Source organism: Pseudorca crassidens, chromosome 3, assembly GCF_039906515.1.
Source record: "Pseudorca crassidens isolate mPseCra1 chromosome 3, mPseCra1.hap1, whole genome shotgun sequence".
Lineage (NCBI taxonomy): Eukaryota > Metazoa > Chordata > Mammalia > Artiodactyla > Delphinidae > Pseudorca > Pseudorca crassidens.
The window spans coordinates 160213186-160230457 of NC_090298.1; the positions used below are offsets into that span (position 1 = coordinate 160213186).

At 50.7% G+C, this 17272-nt stretch overlaps 1 protein-coding gene across 1 annotated transcript; it reads right to left on the reverse strand.

Annotated features, from left to right (window-relative positions):
* Positions 1–9817: 9817 nt before the first annotated feature.
* TMEM221 (transmembrane protein 221) lies at positions 9818–16556 on the reverse strand. The gene is made up of 3 exons (XM_067730171.1): positions 16014–16556; positions 13653–13738; positions 9818–10287 (listed from the first exon to the last, which is right to left on the reverse strand). Exons 1-3 carry the CDS (start codon positions 16331–16333, stop codon positions 9818–9820), a joined length of 876 nt encoding a protein of 291 aa, XP_067586272.1. The 5' UTR covers positions 16334–16556.
* Between the last annotated feature and the right edge of the window lie 716 nt (positions 16557–17272).

Consider the following 17272-nt stretch of genomic DNA (forward strand, 5'->3'; position numbering starts at 1 on the left):
CGTCTGTAGTCTCCATTCTGACTGTGGGTCTCTGTGGCTCGCAGGAGCCAGGGACGGACGCACACCCAGCAAGCGGGTGAAATCCTGGAGGGCAGGGGGCGCTGCCACCACTCCCATTCTACAGAGGGAGAAACTGAGGCTCAGCGAGTGCCTGAGCCGGGATTCCGAATCACAGAGGAGACCGGGTCCCGCCCCTCCATCATTGCGCATAACAGTAATAATAGTAACAGCTACCGTTTATACTTCGAGGACCTTCTCACCAACACCTGATGTACAGTATCTCATTTAGTCCTCCCCCAGCTCAGTGGGAAGCCCTGGTTGCGTGGCCATTTCACAGAGAGGAAAACCGAAGCAGGAGGCGGCTAAATTCACAGCTGGGATTCCAACCCAGAGCCTGCTCTCTTAACCACCAAGCTGTTCTGTTCTGTGCGTCCCTTTTCCTCCGCTGTGTGGTAGACACAAACGGTGGATACTCATGAATTGCGGTAGTTACCTCTTGTAAAGTAGCGTGAAAACTGAATTAGGAAATACTGTATTCCTCGCGGAGACACAGGTAGGTTTTTGTAAGCCACTAGTCACATTTTGGTCAAGTAATCAATACATAACCTTGTTTTCTGTGCATTTCAAGACACCTTGTTTAATATACATGCTGCCGATTTGTTAACGGTGAACTCACGGCCACCAGCCCTAGAACTCACGTCTGAACAAAGCTCATCGGAGAGTATTTGCTTCTGGAGGCACATCCCAGCCTTCTTGCACCTGGGGACACTAGATAGCTCCTCAGCACTACACTTGGGGGCCTTTGCAAACAGCAAAACTCACCAATGAAAAAGCACAAAAATGCAAAATGGGCCACTGGCTAGACCTCAAGAAGGATGCCTGTTTACAGTCAGAGCTGGAACAGGAAGGCAGGACATCGCCTTGTCCTACCACAGCTGGGAGCATGCACCTCTGAGGACTCAAATTTTTTCCAGCACTGTGCGTGTCCACCAATAGCCACAAAAGCGCTGTGAGTATCGATCTGGGGGTCACAGATTTGAGCCAGTAGAATTGGCGAATACGGACTCCACAAACTATTTGTGAAATGAACCACCCCAGGGCTCACACTGTCTCTCCCACGCGTGTGCTTCCTTTTCTGCTCTCTCTTCCCCAGGTACCCATAGCGTCAGGGTGGCCCAGGTCAGGAACATTCCCCAGATCTCTGCAGCGTAGGAAGGCTTAAGGCTTATTTCTCATCCACTTCACGTGCCCATGGCAGGGCGGCAACAGGCTGCTCATCGTAGTGGCAAGGATCTCACGCTGTCAAGTGCTCTGGCCTGGAAGTGCCTTGTCAAAGTTCTGCTCACAGCTCATTGGCCAGAAGGGGTCACACGGGGTCCCAAGGGGATGTGCCACCCACCCAGGCACTTGTGTCTAACGACACTGGCCTGGGGACCTGAAGGGGGAGATACTGCTCTGCACAGGGATCTGAGGGAAAAGAGTCCTCTGCCCTGGGAGTCTGAGGGCGGAGACAGTGAACTATCCTGGAGGGGAGGGTGGGGGGAGACGGTACCCCCTCCCCACCCCCCACTTCAGCTGCCTTGGAAAAACTAGGCCTCTGATGCTAAGATATCTCCCCGGATCTCTCCACTCTGGGCGTAGCCCGCACCTGCCAGGTCCCACCCAGGTTGCTCTGGCGCCGGCCATGGAATCCGATCCAGCTGGGAAGCAAAGCCTGTTTGTTCTCTCTGGTTGTGATCTTGGCCACCCCGAAACCAGCCCCAGATCACTTTCCAGGGCATCTGTGTGTGACCAGGGGCCCCCGGACGACCCATACTGGCCTTGGGTCCGACTGGATCAACCATCATTGCCAGGTCACTCACTCTGCAAAATCCCAATCCTCTTGAGTGCAACAGGGCCTGGGAACAGCCTCACAAAGGGGCCGGAAAGTCCCGATGGAGCCTCTCCCCTTAGCCCCCAACTCCTGACTTGGGCCACATCAATCCTCACAGCTCCAACTAAGCTTACATCCTCTTGGGCTACAGGGAAGGGAGAAGAAGAGGAAGACTTATCCTTCTCCCTTTAGCCGGCTCTGAGGTGCTGAGACCCGGGCATTACAGGGTCCTGGGAACTGAGAGGGACATTTCTGGGGAGATGTGGTCCCAGCTCCAATGCTCACTAGCTGGTGACCCTGAGCAGTGGCTTAACCTCTCTATACCTCAGTTTGTCCATCTTTACAATGGGAATCTCAATGGTCCTCACCTCATTTGGTAGTTCTGAGGGAGAACTCTTGTGGGGCTGTGTCTCTCCGCTGCCTCTGCTGACTGTGGCAAAAACTCTTCCTGGCTCTCAAAGTTCTTCTCAGCTGGAAGGCTTCTGCAGCCCAAAGTCGTCTTCTCCTGGCTTCTACTAGTCTGGCTTCTACTAGTGGCATACCCCACACTTCTTGTATTCAAGTGTTCCAGAGCCCAGGTGTGGCCCCTACTGCTCTCTCCACCCCCAGATCAGAGGAATGATCTGTGCCAGTCTTGAGCATCCCCTTGGGCACCCTCCCACCCAAACCCCCAAAAGCTGCTGGCTTCTACCCCATCATTCATCCTGCCTATTTTGTTTGTTTGTTTGTTTTGGTTTTGTTTTTTTGCCATGCTGCTTGACTTGCGGGATCTTAGTTCCCCGACCAGAGATTGAACTTGGGCCACTGGCAGTGAAAGTGCTGAGTCCTAACCACTGAACCACCAGGGAATTCCATTATGCCTGTTCTTGAACTTGATCTAAGCGCAATGCCCAAACGAGTCCTCTTCTCTTCTGAGCCTGGCTAATTATATTCACTATTAGGTCTGAGACACTCATCTGTGTTGCCTGAATTCCCTCTTGTTAATTGCTGAGTAGTATTCCATTGTATGGATGTACCACAGTCTGTTCATCTGTTGATGGACATTTGGATTGTCCCTAGTTCTTGGCCATTGAAAGAAATTGCTCTGAGTACTCTTGTACATGTCTTTTGATGAATACACATTCATTTTTTTTGATTCTTACTAGTCATATATATATATATATTTTAACATCTTTATTGGAGTATAATTGCTTTACAATGGTGTGTTAGTTTCTGCTTTATAACAAAGTGAATCAGTTATACATATACATATGTTCCCATATCTCTTCCCTCTTGCGTCTCCCTCCCTCCCACCCTCCCTATCCCACCCCTCTAGGTGGTCACAAAGCACTGAGCTGATCTCCCTGTGCTATGTGGCCGCTTCCCACTAGCTATCTATTTTACGTTTGGTAGTATATATATGTCCATGCCACTCTCTCACTTTGCCCCAGCTTACCCTTCCCTTTCCCCGTATCCTCAAGTCCATTCTCTAGTAGGTCTGTGTATTTATTCCCATCTTGCCCCTAGGTTCTTCATGATCATTTTTTTTTTTTAGATTCCATATATATGTGTTAGCATATGGTATTTGTCTTTCTCTTTCTGACTTAACTTCACTCTGTTTGACAGACTCTAGGTCCATCCACCTCACTACAAATAACTCAATTTCGTTTCTTTTTATGGCTGAGTAATATTCCATTATATATATGTGCCACATCTTCTTTATCCATTCATCTGTTGATGGACACTTAGGTTGCTTCCATGTCCTGGCTATTGTAAATAGAGCTGCAATGAACATTTTGGTACATGACTCTTTTTGAATATGGTTTTCTCAGGGTATATGCCCAGTAGTGGGATTGCTGGGTCGTATGGTAGTTCTATTTTTAGTTTTTTAAGGACCCTCCATACTGTTCTCCATAATGGCTGTACCAATTTACATTCCCACCAACAGTGCAAGAGGGTTCCCTTTTCTCCACACCCTCTCCAGCATTTATTGCTTCTAGATTTTTTGATGATGGCCATTCTGACTGGTGTGAGATGATATCTCATTGTAGTTTTGATTTGCATTTCTCTAATGATTAATGATGTTGAGCATTCTTTCATGTGTTTGTTGGCAGTCTGTATATCTTCTTTGGAGAAATGTCTATTTAGGTCTTCTGTCCATTTTTGGATTGGGTTGTTTGTTTTTTTGATATTGAGCTGCATGAGCTGCTTGTAAATTTTGGAGATTAATCCTTTGTCAGTTGCTTCATTTGCAAATATTTTCTCCCATTCTGAGGGTTGTCTTTTCATCTTGTTTATGGTTTCCTTTGCTGTGCAAAGGCTTTGAAGTTTCATTAGGTCCCATTTGTTTATTTTTGTTTTTATTTCCATTTCTCTAGGAGGTGGGTCAAAAAGGATCTTGCTGTGATTTATGTCATAGAGTGTTCTGCCTGTGTTTTCCTCTAAGGGTTTGATAGTGTCTGGCCTTACATTTAGGTCTTTAATCCATTTTGAGTTTATTTTTGTGTATGGTGTTAGGGAGTGTTCTAATTTCATTCTTTTACATGTAGCTGCCCAGTTTTCCCAGCACCACTTATTGAAGAGGGTGTCTTTTCTCCACGGTATATTCTTGCCTCCTTTATCAAAGATAAGGTGACCATATGTGCGTGGGTTTACCTCTGGGCTTTCTATCCTGTTCCATTGATCTATATCTCTGCTTTTGTGCCAGTACCATACTGTCTTGATTACTGTGGCTTTGTAGTATAGTCTGAAGTCAGGGAGCCTGACTGATGAATACACACTCATTCTTGTTGGGTAAATACCCTGAGTGGAAATTCTAAGTGGTAAGGGAGGCCTATCTTCAGCTTAAGCAGATACGGCCAAGCAGACTTCTAAGACTGTCGCACCAATTTACCCTCCCACCCACAGCAAATAAGAGTTCCAGTGGCTCCATGTCTTCACCAACACTTGGCATTGTCAGTTTTGTTAATTTTGTCCATTTGTCTCACCAGTTTGAATTTCTTAGCTATCATGTACACTCTTGCCAGCTTAGAAATCTGAACTGAAAAAGCTGACCCGTGCTGTATAGAAAACACCCCTTTCTCATCTTCCTTATCCACCTGCCCTTTTTATTTGTCATGGGGAAGAGCCCACAGAGAATTTACAAGACATTAAGTCGTTTGTGAGATGGTTCCCTTTGGAACCTTTTGTCTTAGTATCCTGGTGTTCAGGCCTGTGTAATCCTCCACTTGAGGGCAGGCTGGATCTAGTGTAGACTCACCTCTAACCAATGGAATACAGTAAGGGTGATGGGACTTCACTTCTGTGAGTAGGTTTAAAATACAAGATTTCCATCTTGTTGCAGACTCTCTCTTGTTGGCTACAATGATGCACACTGCCCTATAGAGAGGCCCACATGTCACGGAACTGAGGGCAGCCTCTGGCCAACAGCCAGCAAGGAACCAAGGACTTAAGTTCCACAGCTCACAGGGAATTGAATCCTGCCAACAAACACAAAGTGAACTTGAAAGCAGATCCTACCCTGGTTGAATCTTTTTTTTTTCTTTTTTTAAATTTATTTATTTATCTTTGGCTGCATCAGGTCTTCGTTGCTGTGCATGGGCTTTCTCTAGTTGTGGTGAGCGGGGGCTACTCTTTGTTGCGGTGCGCAGGCTTCTCATTGCAGTGGCTTCTCTTTGTTGTGGAGCACAGGCCCTAGAGCAGGCAGGCTTCAGTAGTTGTGACTCGCGGGCTCAGTAGTTGTGGCTCGCGGGCTGTAGAGCACAGGTTCAGTGGTCGTGGGGCACGGGCTTCGTTGCTCCGCGGCATGTGGAATCTTCCCAGACCAGGGCTTGAACCCGTGTCCCCTGCACTGGCAGGTGGATTCTTAACCACTGCGCCACCAGGGAAGCCCTTAAAGTGTTTTTAATAAAGTGTTCTCTGGGGGAAACGGGCCCCTTGTTTGCTCTGAGCAATCTCCCTCAAGGTGGCATCTGACCTTCTGTTCTAAATGTCACCAGCACAGAGGACCCCAACTCCATCTGCCACTTTCAGAAGATTTTACCTGCAGAAGTAAAGGTGGGAGATCAGTGGGTGTGATGAGGGGGCAAGAGTGGTGACCCTTGTGTGAGTTAGGCAGGGTGTTGGCTCATGGTGGGCATCCAAAAACCAACAGCTCTTCTCAACCACAAATAGCACAGTTAAGTGCTTTCAATATCCCGTTTATGCCTGCTGTTCCAAAAATGCCACGAAGCTGGAGCAGATGCTATCTGTGCCTCCCTCCCCTCCACAGCAAGTACCTGTGACCCTGCCTGGGGCCTCCTGTGACCAGAGGAGCGTGTCTAGCTGGTGCACAGGGAAGGCTAGAAGTGTGAGGGGTCAGTCCCCCTGGGAACAGCTCTCAGCTAATGCCTGATGGAAATAGGAGGATAAATATCCCAGCCCCCTCACCCCTGGGCTGGGACCAACTGCCATGTGTGCTCTATACTGTCTCCCTGGGGTGCCCAGGGGGATCGAGCCCCCGTTGCCCTTAGCGCCATCTGCCCATTGGCGCCCCCTGCAGGGTTCCGGGGCTTCCTGGGGTCACTTCCCAGGTAAACCACATCTTGGCAATCATCTCAGCCTTTGGTTCTGATGACCCTAAACCAAGGCAACATCTTTTTTATAATTAATTAATTAGGTTGTGTCGGGTCTTAGTTGTGGCATGCGGGATCTTCATTGTGGTATGCGGGATCTTTTCGTTGCAGTGCATGGGCTCTTCGTTGCAGCGTGCGGGCTCAGTAGTTGTGGCGCATGGGCTTAGTTGCCCCACGGCATATGGGATCGTAGTTCCCCGACCAGGGATCAAACCTGGGTCCCCTGCATTGGAAAGCGCATTCTTAACCACTGGACCACGAGGGAAGTCCCCAAGGCAGCATCTTTAACAGATGTGTCTACACCTCAAAATGTACCAGGATGCCGACAGCTACTTATGTCGGTGAGGCCCGTGGAGCTAACGGAGTCATTGATGCTCTCCGATTTGGTCCTCACAGCTGTACTATGATGGGATTGGGGGATTAGCCCTATTTTATAAAGAAAGAAACTGAAGTGCAGGTCGCATGACTGCTCCCTGAGCCAGGTCTGTCCAAGCTTGCTCTTGGAACACAAAACCCTCATCAGGTGCCCGGGACAGGGAGCAACCAGAGCGTTTGGCTCCAGCCCTAGGACCAGCCTCTTCCCTGCTCGCCAGATTCTGATCAAAATACGAAGGTGCTCAGCACCCCATCCAGGGCGGTGTCGACAACAGGGCCAGGTTTCAGCAGGGACTGTGGGCAGCGCTTCCAGCCAGCCTCCCACGTTGTAACCTTGCAGACTTTCCAGGGCTCCAGTTCTTGGTCCCAGGAGGACGCGCAGAGATCAGGGATCTCTGATGGGATGAGGCTAGTGAGCACGTAGGGCCCACATTTAAGGAGGTGCTCGCTTCAAACTTGGGGCCCACCTGCACGTGAAGGAACCTGAGAGTGAGTGCCTCCTTAAATTTTCTTTTTTTAAGTTGAGGTGAAATTCACATAACATGAAATTCACCAATTAAAAATGTACAGTTCAGTGGCATTTAGCGCATGGAGGATGTGCAACCATCACCTCTATCTAGTTCCAGAACATTTCCATCACCCCAAAGGAAACGTCATCCCTATTAGCCATTACTCCCCATTCCCCCTCCCCCAGCCCCTGGCAACCACTGATCTACTTTATATCTCTGTAGGTTTGCCTGTTCTGGACATTTCATATCAATGGGATCATTGGCCTTTGTGTCTGGCTTCTTTCAATCAGCATTATGTTTTCAGGGTTCCTCCGTGCTGTAGCATGTGTCAGAGCTTCCTTCCATTTATGGCTGAGTAATATTCCACTGTATGGATGGATCACTTTTTGTGTATTCATTCATCTATTGATGGACATGTGGGTTGTTTCCACCTTGTGGTGATTGTGACTAGCGCTGCTGTGAATCCACGTGTACAAGGATTTGTCTGAACCCTTGTTTTCATCGCTTTAGAGCCTCCTTAAATTTTGTACCCGCACCCTAGTCCTGGCCTTGAAGATTAGGCCTAGAGGTCTAGCTTCTAATTCTCCTGACCAGTCCACCAGGTACTCCTTGCACACAGCCAGCTTGGGTCCTTCCTCCTCAACTCTCTTGCCCACCCTCAGAGTCCCCAGGGCCTCCCCCATTCCAGAGAGTTCTCAGAAACTGGAGTCTCCAGTGTTTCCCGGGCACTAGCTATGTCCCGGTGTCCTACGTGACAGGGTTATGGGGTTCCAGCCATCACCACCGCCGTGTGTTCTCACATGAGTGGCCTTGCTTTTCTGGCCTCAGTTTGCCCATCTGTGAGTGGGGTTGTCCTAAGGATTAACTAAAGCTGGAAGTGCCTGGTGTGTGTCTGCAGTACTAGGCATGGGACACGACATTCATTCTGACTCGATCCTCTTCAATGATATTTTCATGCTCACCGAGAGCCTATGCTTCCTGGGCACCCCTGTGACAGGTGCCATATGGGAGGAGGAGGTCTGTGCAGCCTCCCAGGGGCTCAGGAAGGAGGTGATCCAAGCCAATGGGGCACCCAACTCTGTACCTGCTCATCAGAATCCTTACCCAAGGTCAGGTGTGGGGACCAGCTTCCCTGCTGGGTGCTGCCACCTCTCTGCCCATGGAGATGGGTCCTGGGGGACTTCAAGCCACTGTGTGGCTGAACTTCCTCCACCCCTGAGTCCCTGTGTGGCCCAGGAAGGGACGGCTTGGGAGACTTCCGGGGACATTTGTCCATTTGGGGTTGGAGCAGGGACCAGGCCATCCCCACACCCTGTGAAATGTATATGCGTGAAGATTTGTGGCTCTACAAGGGGCACACTCTCTGCCCCCTGACTCCTGCCCTTTCTACCCCCACTCCTTTCACTCCACCCCTCATCCTGGGTCTGCACTTGGCCACGCAGCACATTTGGACATGGCTCAGATGACATGGAAATAGTGACATGGAGTTTATTTTCAGGTTGTGCAGGACAGGGGTGGGGCCAGGGCCTCTGGAGACCCCCTGAGGCTCTGAGTTATCCACTCCAAGCCCTGTCAGTTCCAAGAGTCCCAGACACTGGCCATCAACCCACCTTTTCCTGCTACCAGGTACCCCGACTGACAGAAGCACAGGTTGACACGCCTTGAGGACCTGCTACGCACAGGCCCCTGGAATGGCTCACACGGAGTCTCACGGGAGCCTTAGGAAGAGGGACCGCTTCCATTCCCATTTTACAGACCAGGAAACTGAGACACAGAGCGGTGAAGCCCTCAGCCACAGGCCCACAGCCAGGAGTCTGGGTCCAGGCCTCCAGGTGCATCCATGGCCCTGGGCTGCTCTGAGCTCCGCACACACAGGTTTCAAACGCTCACAGCCCGGAAGGAGTCGCAGAGTCTGAGACTTGCACTATCAGCAGCATGGGGGTTACAGGACCTGGGTTCGAATCCTGGCTCTGATGCTCAATACTGGCCGTGGGACCCTTGGTGAGTCACTGCCCCTCTCTGGGCCTCGGTTTCCTCATCTGTAAAATGGACGGAGATGTTTAGAGAAATGCTGCCTGAGCTCTCCCCTCCCCTCCTGCCTATACCAGAATCTTATTCATTCTGGGCAGCTACATTTCCTTGTCTCATCTGTATTGAAGTGTGGCCACATGACTCTGTTCTGGCCAATGGGGTATAAGCAGAAGTGTCCCAAGGCCTCCCAGGAAAACTTCCAAAATCTCCTGAGAAGTCCTGGCCCTCTGCCTTTCTCTCTGAGTGAGGTAAAGGTAAAGGTTGGAGCCCTGGCAGCCTTTTTGTGCCATGAGGCAACCTTGAGGACACACGTCAGGGATGCTGTGAACTGAGAGAGAAATCAAGTTATACTGCTACTGTGGTTGAGCCTGGAGCTATCTCTACAAGGGTCCTCTTCCTGCTGCCTGACCCTAGGTCTCTATCCTTGATCTTTGGGCTCACACCAGAGTGGAGTCCTTCCCTGAACCCCCTGGCCTGTGGCTCAGGATGCTACGCATCTCATGAGTGACCTCTTCCCAGTGCCCCTCACTGGCAGACAGTGTCCGGTGCATGCGGAATGCAGGCAGGCTGCCCTCCCGGCCTCCCCCTATGGCTGCAGGTGTTGTGGCAGTAACCATGGATCTGAGGGAGTCCCCAGGTTTTGGGTAGGATGAGTAGGGGGTCCAGTGATGGGTACCCTGCTGGGGCTGAGCCCTGGAGCTGGCCTTGGAGACTTCAGAAGGGCAGACAGGGTCGTCTTCAAAGTGCGGTGGGGACAGCTCATGGAGGCCACGGCGGGTGGCCCGGGCGGCCCGGAGTAGAGTGTGGGTCAGCGCCGCCACCAGGACCAGAGCACCCAAGCCAAGGATGGAGGCAGCTGCCGCACCCGTCTCGATCTCGAAGAGAAGCAGGGCGTAGATGGATAGTGCTGGGGAAGGAAACGGCTCTTATTCAACGTTTGTTCTCTCACCCCTGGGAGAGCTCCCCCACATGGAGAGCAGTTATAGAAAATTGTACATTATGATAGGCACATAGACTAACGCATCTAACCCTTTCACACCCGACAAATACATCATCATCACATCTGTTTTACTATAAAATGGTAAATTGCGTGTTATGTGTACTTTACCACGATTGAAACAACTCAGATCTCAGGCTTTCTGAATCCCTGTGATTGACCTTGAGTGAATCACCGTCCCTCTCTGGCCTCAGTTTGCTGATCTGAACAACAAGACAGTTGGCGGGGACTTCCCTGGTGGTCTAGTGGGTAAGACTCCGCCCTCCCAATGCAGAGGACCTGGGTTGCACCCCTGGTCAGGGAACTAGATCCCACATGCATGCCACAACTAAGGAGCAGCAACTAAAAATCCCGCATGCCGCAACTAAAAAGATCCCACATGCCACAACTAAGAACTGGCGCAGCCAAAATAAATAAATAAAAGTAAATCTTAAAAATCAAAAAAGACAGTTGACGACCTGGCCTTGAGGACCTGTACTGGTTCTCTGTTGCCCTGTCCGATGTCCAGTTGGCACCACCATTCTTTTTGGTGGGGACTGTGCTGTGCATTGTAGGACATTTAGCAGCTTCTATCCACCAGATACCAGTAGTACGCTCCGCCTGCCCTATCGTGACAACCAAAAATGTCTCTAGATGTTGATTGCCAAGTGTTCCCTCAGGGGCAGAATCAGCTCCCATTGAGAAGTGCTGGTCCAGTCCCTACCCCTACCCTGGTCACTGGTCTAGAAGGACTGACCCACCACTCTGGCATCAGTGACATGTATGGTTCTAGGCCAATCAGAGCACTGCTTCCCCTGATTATAGTGATTGGTGCATGGCTATCACATGACCCAAGCTCAGCCAATCAGAGTCAGCCCTGGGACCTTTGCTTGGCCTATGAGGACAGGGTTATTTTCTAACTGCAGCCATTAGGGAATTGGTAGGAGAGAAGCCCAGAGCTGATGAAGGACTTCTTGGCACTTTGTGGGCTGTTTTAATGCTTTCTCCAGCTCTGTACTCTTGCTTTTGAAGATGCCACAATGCATCATGTCTGATATATTAAGGCAAGGCCAAGGACTTTTTTTGCTCTAAACATTTTTTTAAAATATTTTTATTTATGTATTTATTTGGCTGTGCTGGGTCTTAGTTGCGGCATGTGAACTCTTAGTTGCAGCATGTGGGATCTAATTCCCTGACCAGGGATTGAACCCAGGCCCCCTGCATTGGGAGCGTGGAGTCTTAGCCACTGGACCACCAGGGAAGTCCTTGCTCTAAAATTTTTTTTTTTTTTTTGCGGTACGCGGGCCTCTCACTTTTGCGGCCTCTCCCGTTGTGGAGCACAGGCTCCGGACGTGCAGGCTCAGCGGCCATGGCTCAAGGGCCCAGCCGCTCCGCGGCATGTGGGATCTTCCCGGACCGGGGCACGACCCGCGTCCCCTGCATAGGCAGGCAGACTCTCAACCACTGCGCCACCAGGGAAGCCCTAAACATTTTTTTCTTTTTTTGAAAGATCTTTATAACTATTATTTTGGCTCTGGTTAGCAATGAATGAATGATTGGCTGGACATGCTCAGGAATTCTTGCTGAGTGAGGTCACCTATCCTCAAAAAGAATCTAAATGGGAGCTGAACAAATTCTTAATTTAATGCTTAATGAGGCTGACATAGTTACCTTTGTTTGCCCTTTGTGAGTTTTCTTGTATTTTAGAATAAGAATATTTTATTCTTCAAGTCTCCAACACTTTTGTTGGCTTATGAAAAGGCTTGAGGTCATAGGTATTGTGTTGAAAGCGCTTACAGAGACAGGCCTCTTTCTCAGGGCACGGCAGGTGATGAGATGAAGTGAGAAGCATTTCTGAAGACCTCATTGGAGTGCCTGGATCCAGCCACACCTGAGGCCAATAACCCCTGATCTTTTCAGATACACGAGTCACTCCATCCACTCTCCTTTTTAAAAAACACACATCCAGGGCTTCCCTGGTGGCGCAGTGGTTGAGAATCCGCCTGCCAATGCAGGGGACACGGGTTTGAGCCCTGGTTCGGGAAGATCCCACATGCCGTGGAGCAACTAAGCCCGTGCACCACAACTAATGAGCCCACGTGCCACAACTACTGGAGCCCACGTGCCTAGAGCCCGTGCTGTGCAACGAGAAGCCACCGCAGTGAGAAGCCTGCACACCACAATGAAGAGTGGCCTCCTCTCACCGCAACTAGAGAAAGCCCGCTCACCACATCGAAGACCCAATGTAGCCAAAAATAAGTAAATAAAATATATTTAAAAAAAAAACACACACACATCCAGAGCATTTTTGTTTGTTTTTGTTTGTTTTTGGCCACGTGGCACGTGGGATCTTAGTCCCTGACCAGGGATGAACCCACGCCCCCTGCAGTGGAAGCGCAGATTCTTAACCATTGGATCGCCAGGGAAGTTCCACACTTAATAAAATCCAGAGCATTTTATGAAGTCAAACAACAAGAGTTATGCAGAGTTCGCTGCACTGTACATACAAATTCCCACAATGAACCCTAGGCTCATATCTCATGAATAAATCTTTTAAATATATCTTGTAAACTTCTATTTCTCTATTATGGTACTAAGGAAAAACAGTAATAGCAAATCCCTTGTTTTTCAGTCAGCTGATTTTTTTTTCTTCCAGTGAAACAGGTTGTTTATAAGGCTGCCAAGGACCTATGTATGATTCAGCGCTGAGTCTCCAGCACCAGCAACATATTTTTCAAGATTAGAACAAAATATAAGATGTCAGGAGTCTCTCTAAGAAAGGGGATGATTGGATTCCTTTACCAGCATGTTGTGGGTGAGAGAATGTTGATCAAAGAAGAGTTATAAGTCGGGGAAGGAAAGACAGTGCAGTGTGTCCCTCGGGCACTCAGGTTATTAGTTTTTACTCTGCTTCATGTTTTGGGATTTAAAATTGCATTTCTGGTTTATGAAGCGTATTTTTTTTTCTTAAGCCCTTCTTCAGCTGGATTCAGATATTTGTGATCAAAACAGTTTTTGCTAAGGCCAACCTGTGAAACACTATCTCCAGAAACCACCAAGGACTTGGAAACTTTTATTCAAACCAAATGTAGAAAACTGATGAATCAGAGGTGTTCTGAAGACAGCTGCCATTTATGGAATCCCCACTGGGATCAGATGCCAGCCATGGGCTAGAGTGTAGGAGCCAAGAGTGAAACAGGCAGGCTGCCTCTGGAGCTGACCCCAGTTGTGGGGCTATTACCCCCGGTCACCCCAACCCAGGGTCCTACACCCCATGTTCTATCCTGAGCACGTACCTGCTAAGTAGACGGAGACCCCACAACAGAAGAGGCCGAGGGCCACATGTCTGAGGAGGCGGCAGTCATAGAGAAACCAGTCAGACCTGGCAGGGAGGGGGGCAGGAAGAAAATGGGCTCAGGAGGCAGAGCTGGTGGAATAAGGCTGGGGAGGAGAGGTAGGGGGAGTGGTCCAGCTTTGGGGAACTGGAGGTCTATGTGAGGACCTAACCATCCACTCATCTTTCCCCCCACTCATTCATCCTTTACCATCCACCCGTCCCCATCAATTATTCAATCATACAGCCATCCATCCATTTAACCATGCTTTGTTCATCCATCCAGCCATTTATTTAAATATCCATCATTATCCATTCATCCATTTGTCATCTGCCATCCATCCATCCATCCATCCAACCCCCACCCACTCATCCATCCATCGTCTATCTCCCAGTCACCATCCATCGAGCAAACCAACCATCTGTCCATTCATCCATCCAGTCACTAGCCATTCCATTCCCCTCCCCCAAAACCCATCCATATACATCAGTCCATTCGAACACCCAACACTAATGAAGCAGCTATTGTGTACAGACACTTGCTAAACATCTGACCTCCATTATTTTACAGACCATAAGCTTATTTGGGGGTGAGAAAACTGAGGCTAACTTGTTATCAGTGACAATAGAAACAGAGATTCCCAAGAGCTGACATGGATTGAGGACTTAGTTTTGAGCCCAGCCCCTTGCCTTGCTAAGTGCTTCCGCTGGGTGCATGCCCTTCTCCAGTCCTGTGAGATCAGGAAAAGGAGAGCTTCCATCATCACTCACCTCCCACCAATACCATGGAAATGGCCTCCTCCCTGGTCTGCCTTCCAACTCCCCTCCTGACCCCTTTTCTGCACAGTGGCCAGAGTGGGTTCTTTCAAACTTAAGTGGGTTCTTTCAAACTTAAGTCAGATCACATCCCTCCTGGCTCACAACTCTCAGTCAGAGAAAACCCCAAAGGCTTCACCACAGCACAGGAAGCGCTATATAATCCAGTACCTCTTGGACTTCCTTGGTGGTCCAGTGGTTAAGACTCCGTGCTTCCACTGCAAGGGTGGGGGGGCAAGTTCAATCCCTGGTTGGGGAACTAAGAGCATGCATGCCACATGCGGAAAAAAAAAAAAAAAAATCCAGTACCTCTCACTTCCTGGCCCTCATCTTCCTTATCTACCCTTCAGCCACACCAATCACCTCTATCACCTTCTAACGCCCTAAGCTCCTTCCTGCTCCAGGGCCTTTGCACATGCTGTTCCCTCTGCCTGGATCACAGTCCCCCAGATCTTCTGCCTCCTTTCCTCCCTCAAGTCTCAACACAGGCCTCCCCTGATGGTCCCATCTCATCCCCCACCCTGTTCTCCTGCACCACATCACCCCATTTTCATCCATTTCCGGCATTCATCACCATTTGACATTACTGATCTGTTTTGTATCTTCATTATCTGTGTCCCCATGAAGGTGGGTCCAGGTCCGCCTGGTTCCTGCTGGGTCGCCAATACCCAATGCTCGGCTCAGCCCCCCGGCAGGTGCCCAACGCATATTTGTCAACTGACAGAACACATGCTTTTCAGCACCCCTTGAACTATCAGACGGAGGGTGCACAGTTCGGATGGGATCAGATGGTGGAATTTCCCATCCGCTCAGATCCATGGAATCCTGGACAAGGATCCCAGCTCCCCTCCCCCAGCATCCTGGAAGGAAACACTCAGATATGGGACAGCCAAGTCCTTGGCTCAAGGAAGGTTCCGCACTCCACATGCACCCGCCAGCCGCCCTGTCCAGTGCCCATATCCCCGAGCTCAGGTGCCTGACAAGGAACCCCACCCAGGGCCAGGGCACATGTTCTGGCTCTACCAGATTCAAGTTCAAATCCAGTCCACCCCCTTCCAATCCTGGCAGCCTAGAGAGAGCAGACTCTTTTTAACACACTGTTAAAACGGGAGATAATAACAGCGCCAGCCACCCAGGGGGCTTCACTGTGTTAATCCACATTAAGTGGGGGGCACCTAGAGCTTAGGTTTCCATAAATGACAAACGCTATCAACACTGGGGCTAACTGACCCCAGGCCCTCTCTGAGCCTGTTGCCACATCTTTGAAAAGGGGGTCCCAGCTGTAGTTGTACCTGCTGTAAATTTTCAACAAATATAGGATGGAGGGAGGGGATGGGTGGAGAGAAGGAGAAAGAGAGGGAGGGAGGGACGGAAGAAAGGAGGAAGGGAAAGATGGATGGAGGGAGTGAGGAAGGAAAGCTCTCCCCCAACCTGAGGCCCAGAGAAGGGAAGCGGCTCCCCCGGGCTTGTCCAGCCCCCAGCCGGGCAGAGGGGCCGGTCCTCCTACCTGCCGGAGCCCGGTCCCCGCGCCATCTCGGCGCCCAGGTGGCCGCAGAGCGCGGCGAGAAGCAGACAGGTGAGACCCAGCACCAGGGCGAGCGCGGCGAGCGCGGCTGCCAGCGGCAGCAGCGCCCCGGCCGCGTCCTCCGGCAGCCCAGGGCCGGCGCCCAGCTCCGGGCCCACCACGTCGATTCGCGGTCCTCGAAGTTCCGCGCGGCCCGCCTGCAGCTGGAACAGCAGCTGCGCGCCCAGCGCCGCCAGCACGGCCGCGGGGATGCCCAAAAGGATCATCGCGGCCAGCACCCGGCCGCCGTACGACCTGGCCATGGAGGGGTCCTGCGGGCCTATGGGACAGTTGAGGAATCAAAGAGATTTTAGGGGGCAGGGGAGTTGAGGGGCGTCCGAGGCCCTCGGCGGTCCAGAGGGGGCGGGGCCGCAGGGGGGGTTTCTGAATATTGTCGGGGCCGCAGAGGGCTCGGGATGCCAGTCGCGGTGAGGACGAGAAAGCTCTGGGAAAACTTGAGACAAAGTCTTTTCTTTCTCTGTGACCGACAGCTCCTGGCCTCAGAGTTCTGGAGGGGCGGGGCCTGCGGGGGGCGGGGCGAAGAAGGGGCGGAGGCGGTCCCACGTGGGATAAGGGCGCCGTGGAGGGATCCAGAGAGCCTCTCAGATCCATAAACTCATTCAAGTGCCCCATTTTCCCCTCCCGCTGCCCCAAGCACCTGTTTCATTGCTGTCTTTTAAGAAAGAAAAGAAACTTGACCGAATTTTTAAATAATTCGCTCTGATATGTGGTCTCTACCCGCGGATCCGGCAATTGGCTGGAATGTCCCCTCTGCTCACCTTCTTTCAAGGCTTTTCAGAAACGTCAGCCACCTCAGAGAGGCCCTCCTGCACCCCCTCCCCAAGCAGCACACCTGTCCTTCGCTGCTAGCCTTTGTTCTTCCCACGGCACATTTTGGGGGATATTACTTATTTATTTTTAAGTTTTAAAAATTGAGGTGAAATTTACACGACATAAAATTAACCATTAGAGGGGCTTCCCTGGTGGCGCAGTGGTTGAGAGTCCGCCTGCCGATGCAGGGGACACGGGTTCGTGCCCCGGTCCGGGAGGATCCCACATGCGGCGGAGCGGCTGGGCCCGTTAGCCATGGCCGCTGAGCCTGCGCGTCCGGAGCCTGTGCTCCGCAACGGGAGAGGCCACAACAGTGAGAGGCCCTCGTACCGCAAAAAAAAAAAAAAATTAACCATTAGAAAGTGAACAAT

Coding starts and splice junctions, on each gene's coding strand:
- TMEM221 (XM_067730171.1), bottom strand. CDS start 16,333: ATGGCCAGGTCGTACGGCGGCCGGGTGCTGGCCGCGATGATCCTTTTG. Junction 13,739..16,013: donor CGGGGACCGGGCTCCGGCAG/GTAGGAGGACCG, acceptor CCTCCCTGCCAG/GTCTGACTGGTTTCTCTATG. Junction 10,288..13,652: donor GGTCTCCGTCTACTTAGCAG/GTACGTGCTCAG, acceptor TTCCTTCCCCAG/CACTATCCATCTACGCCCTG.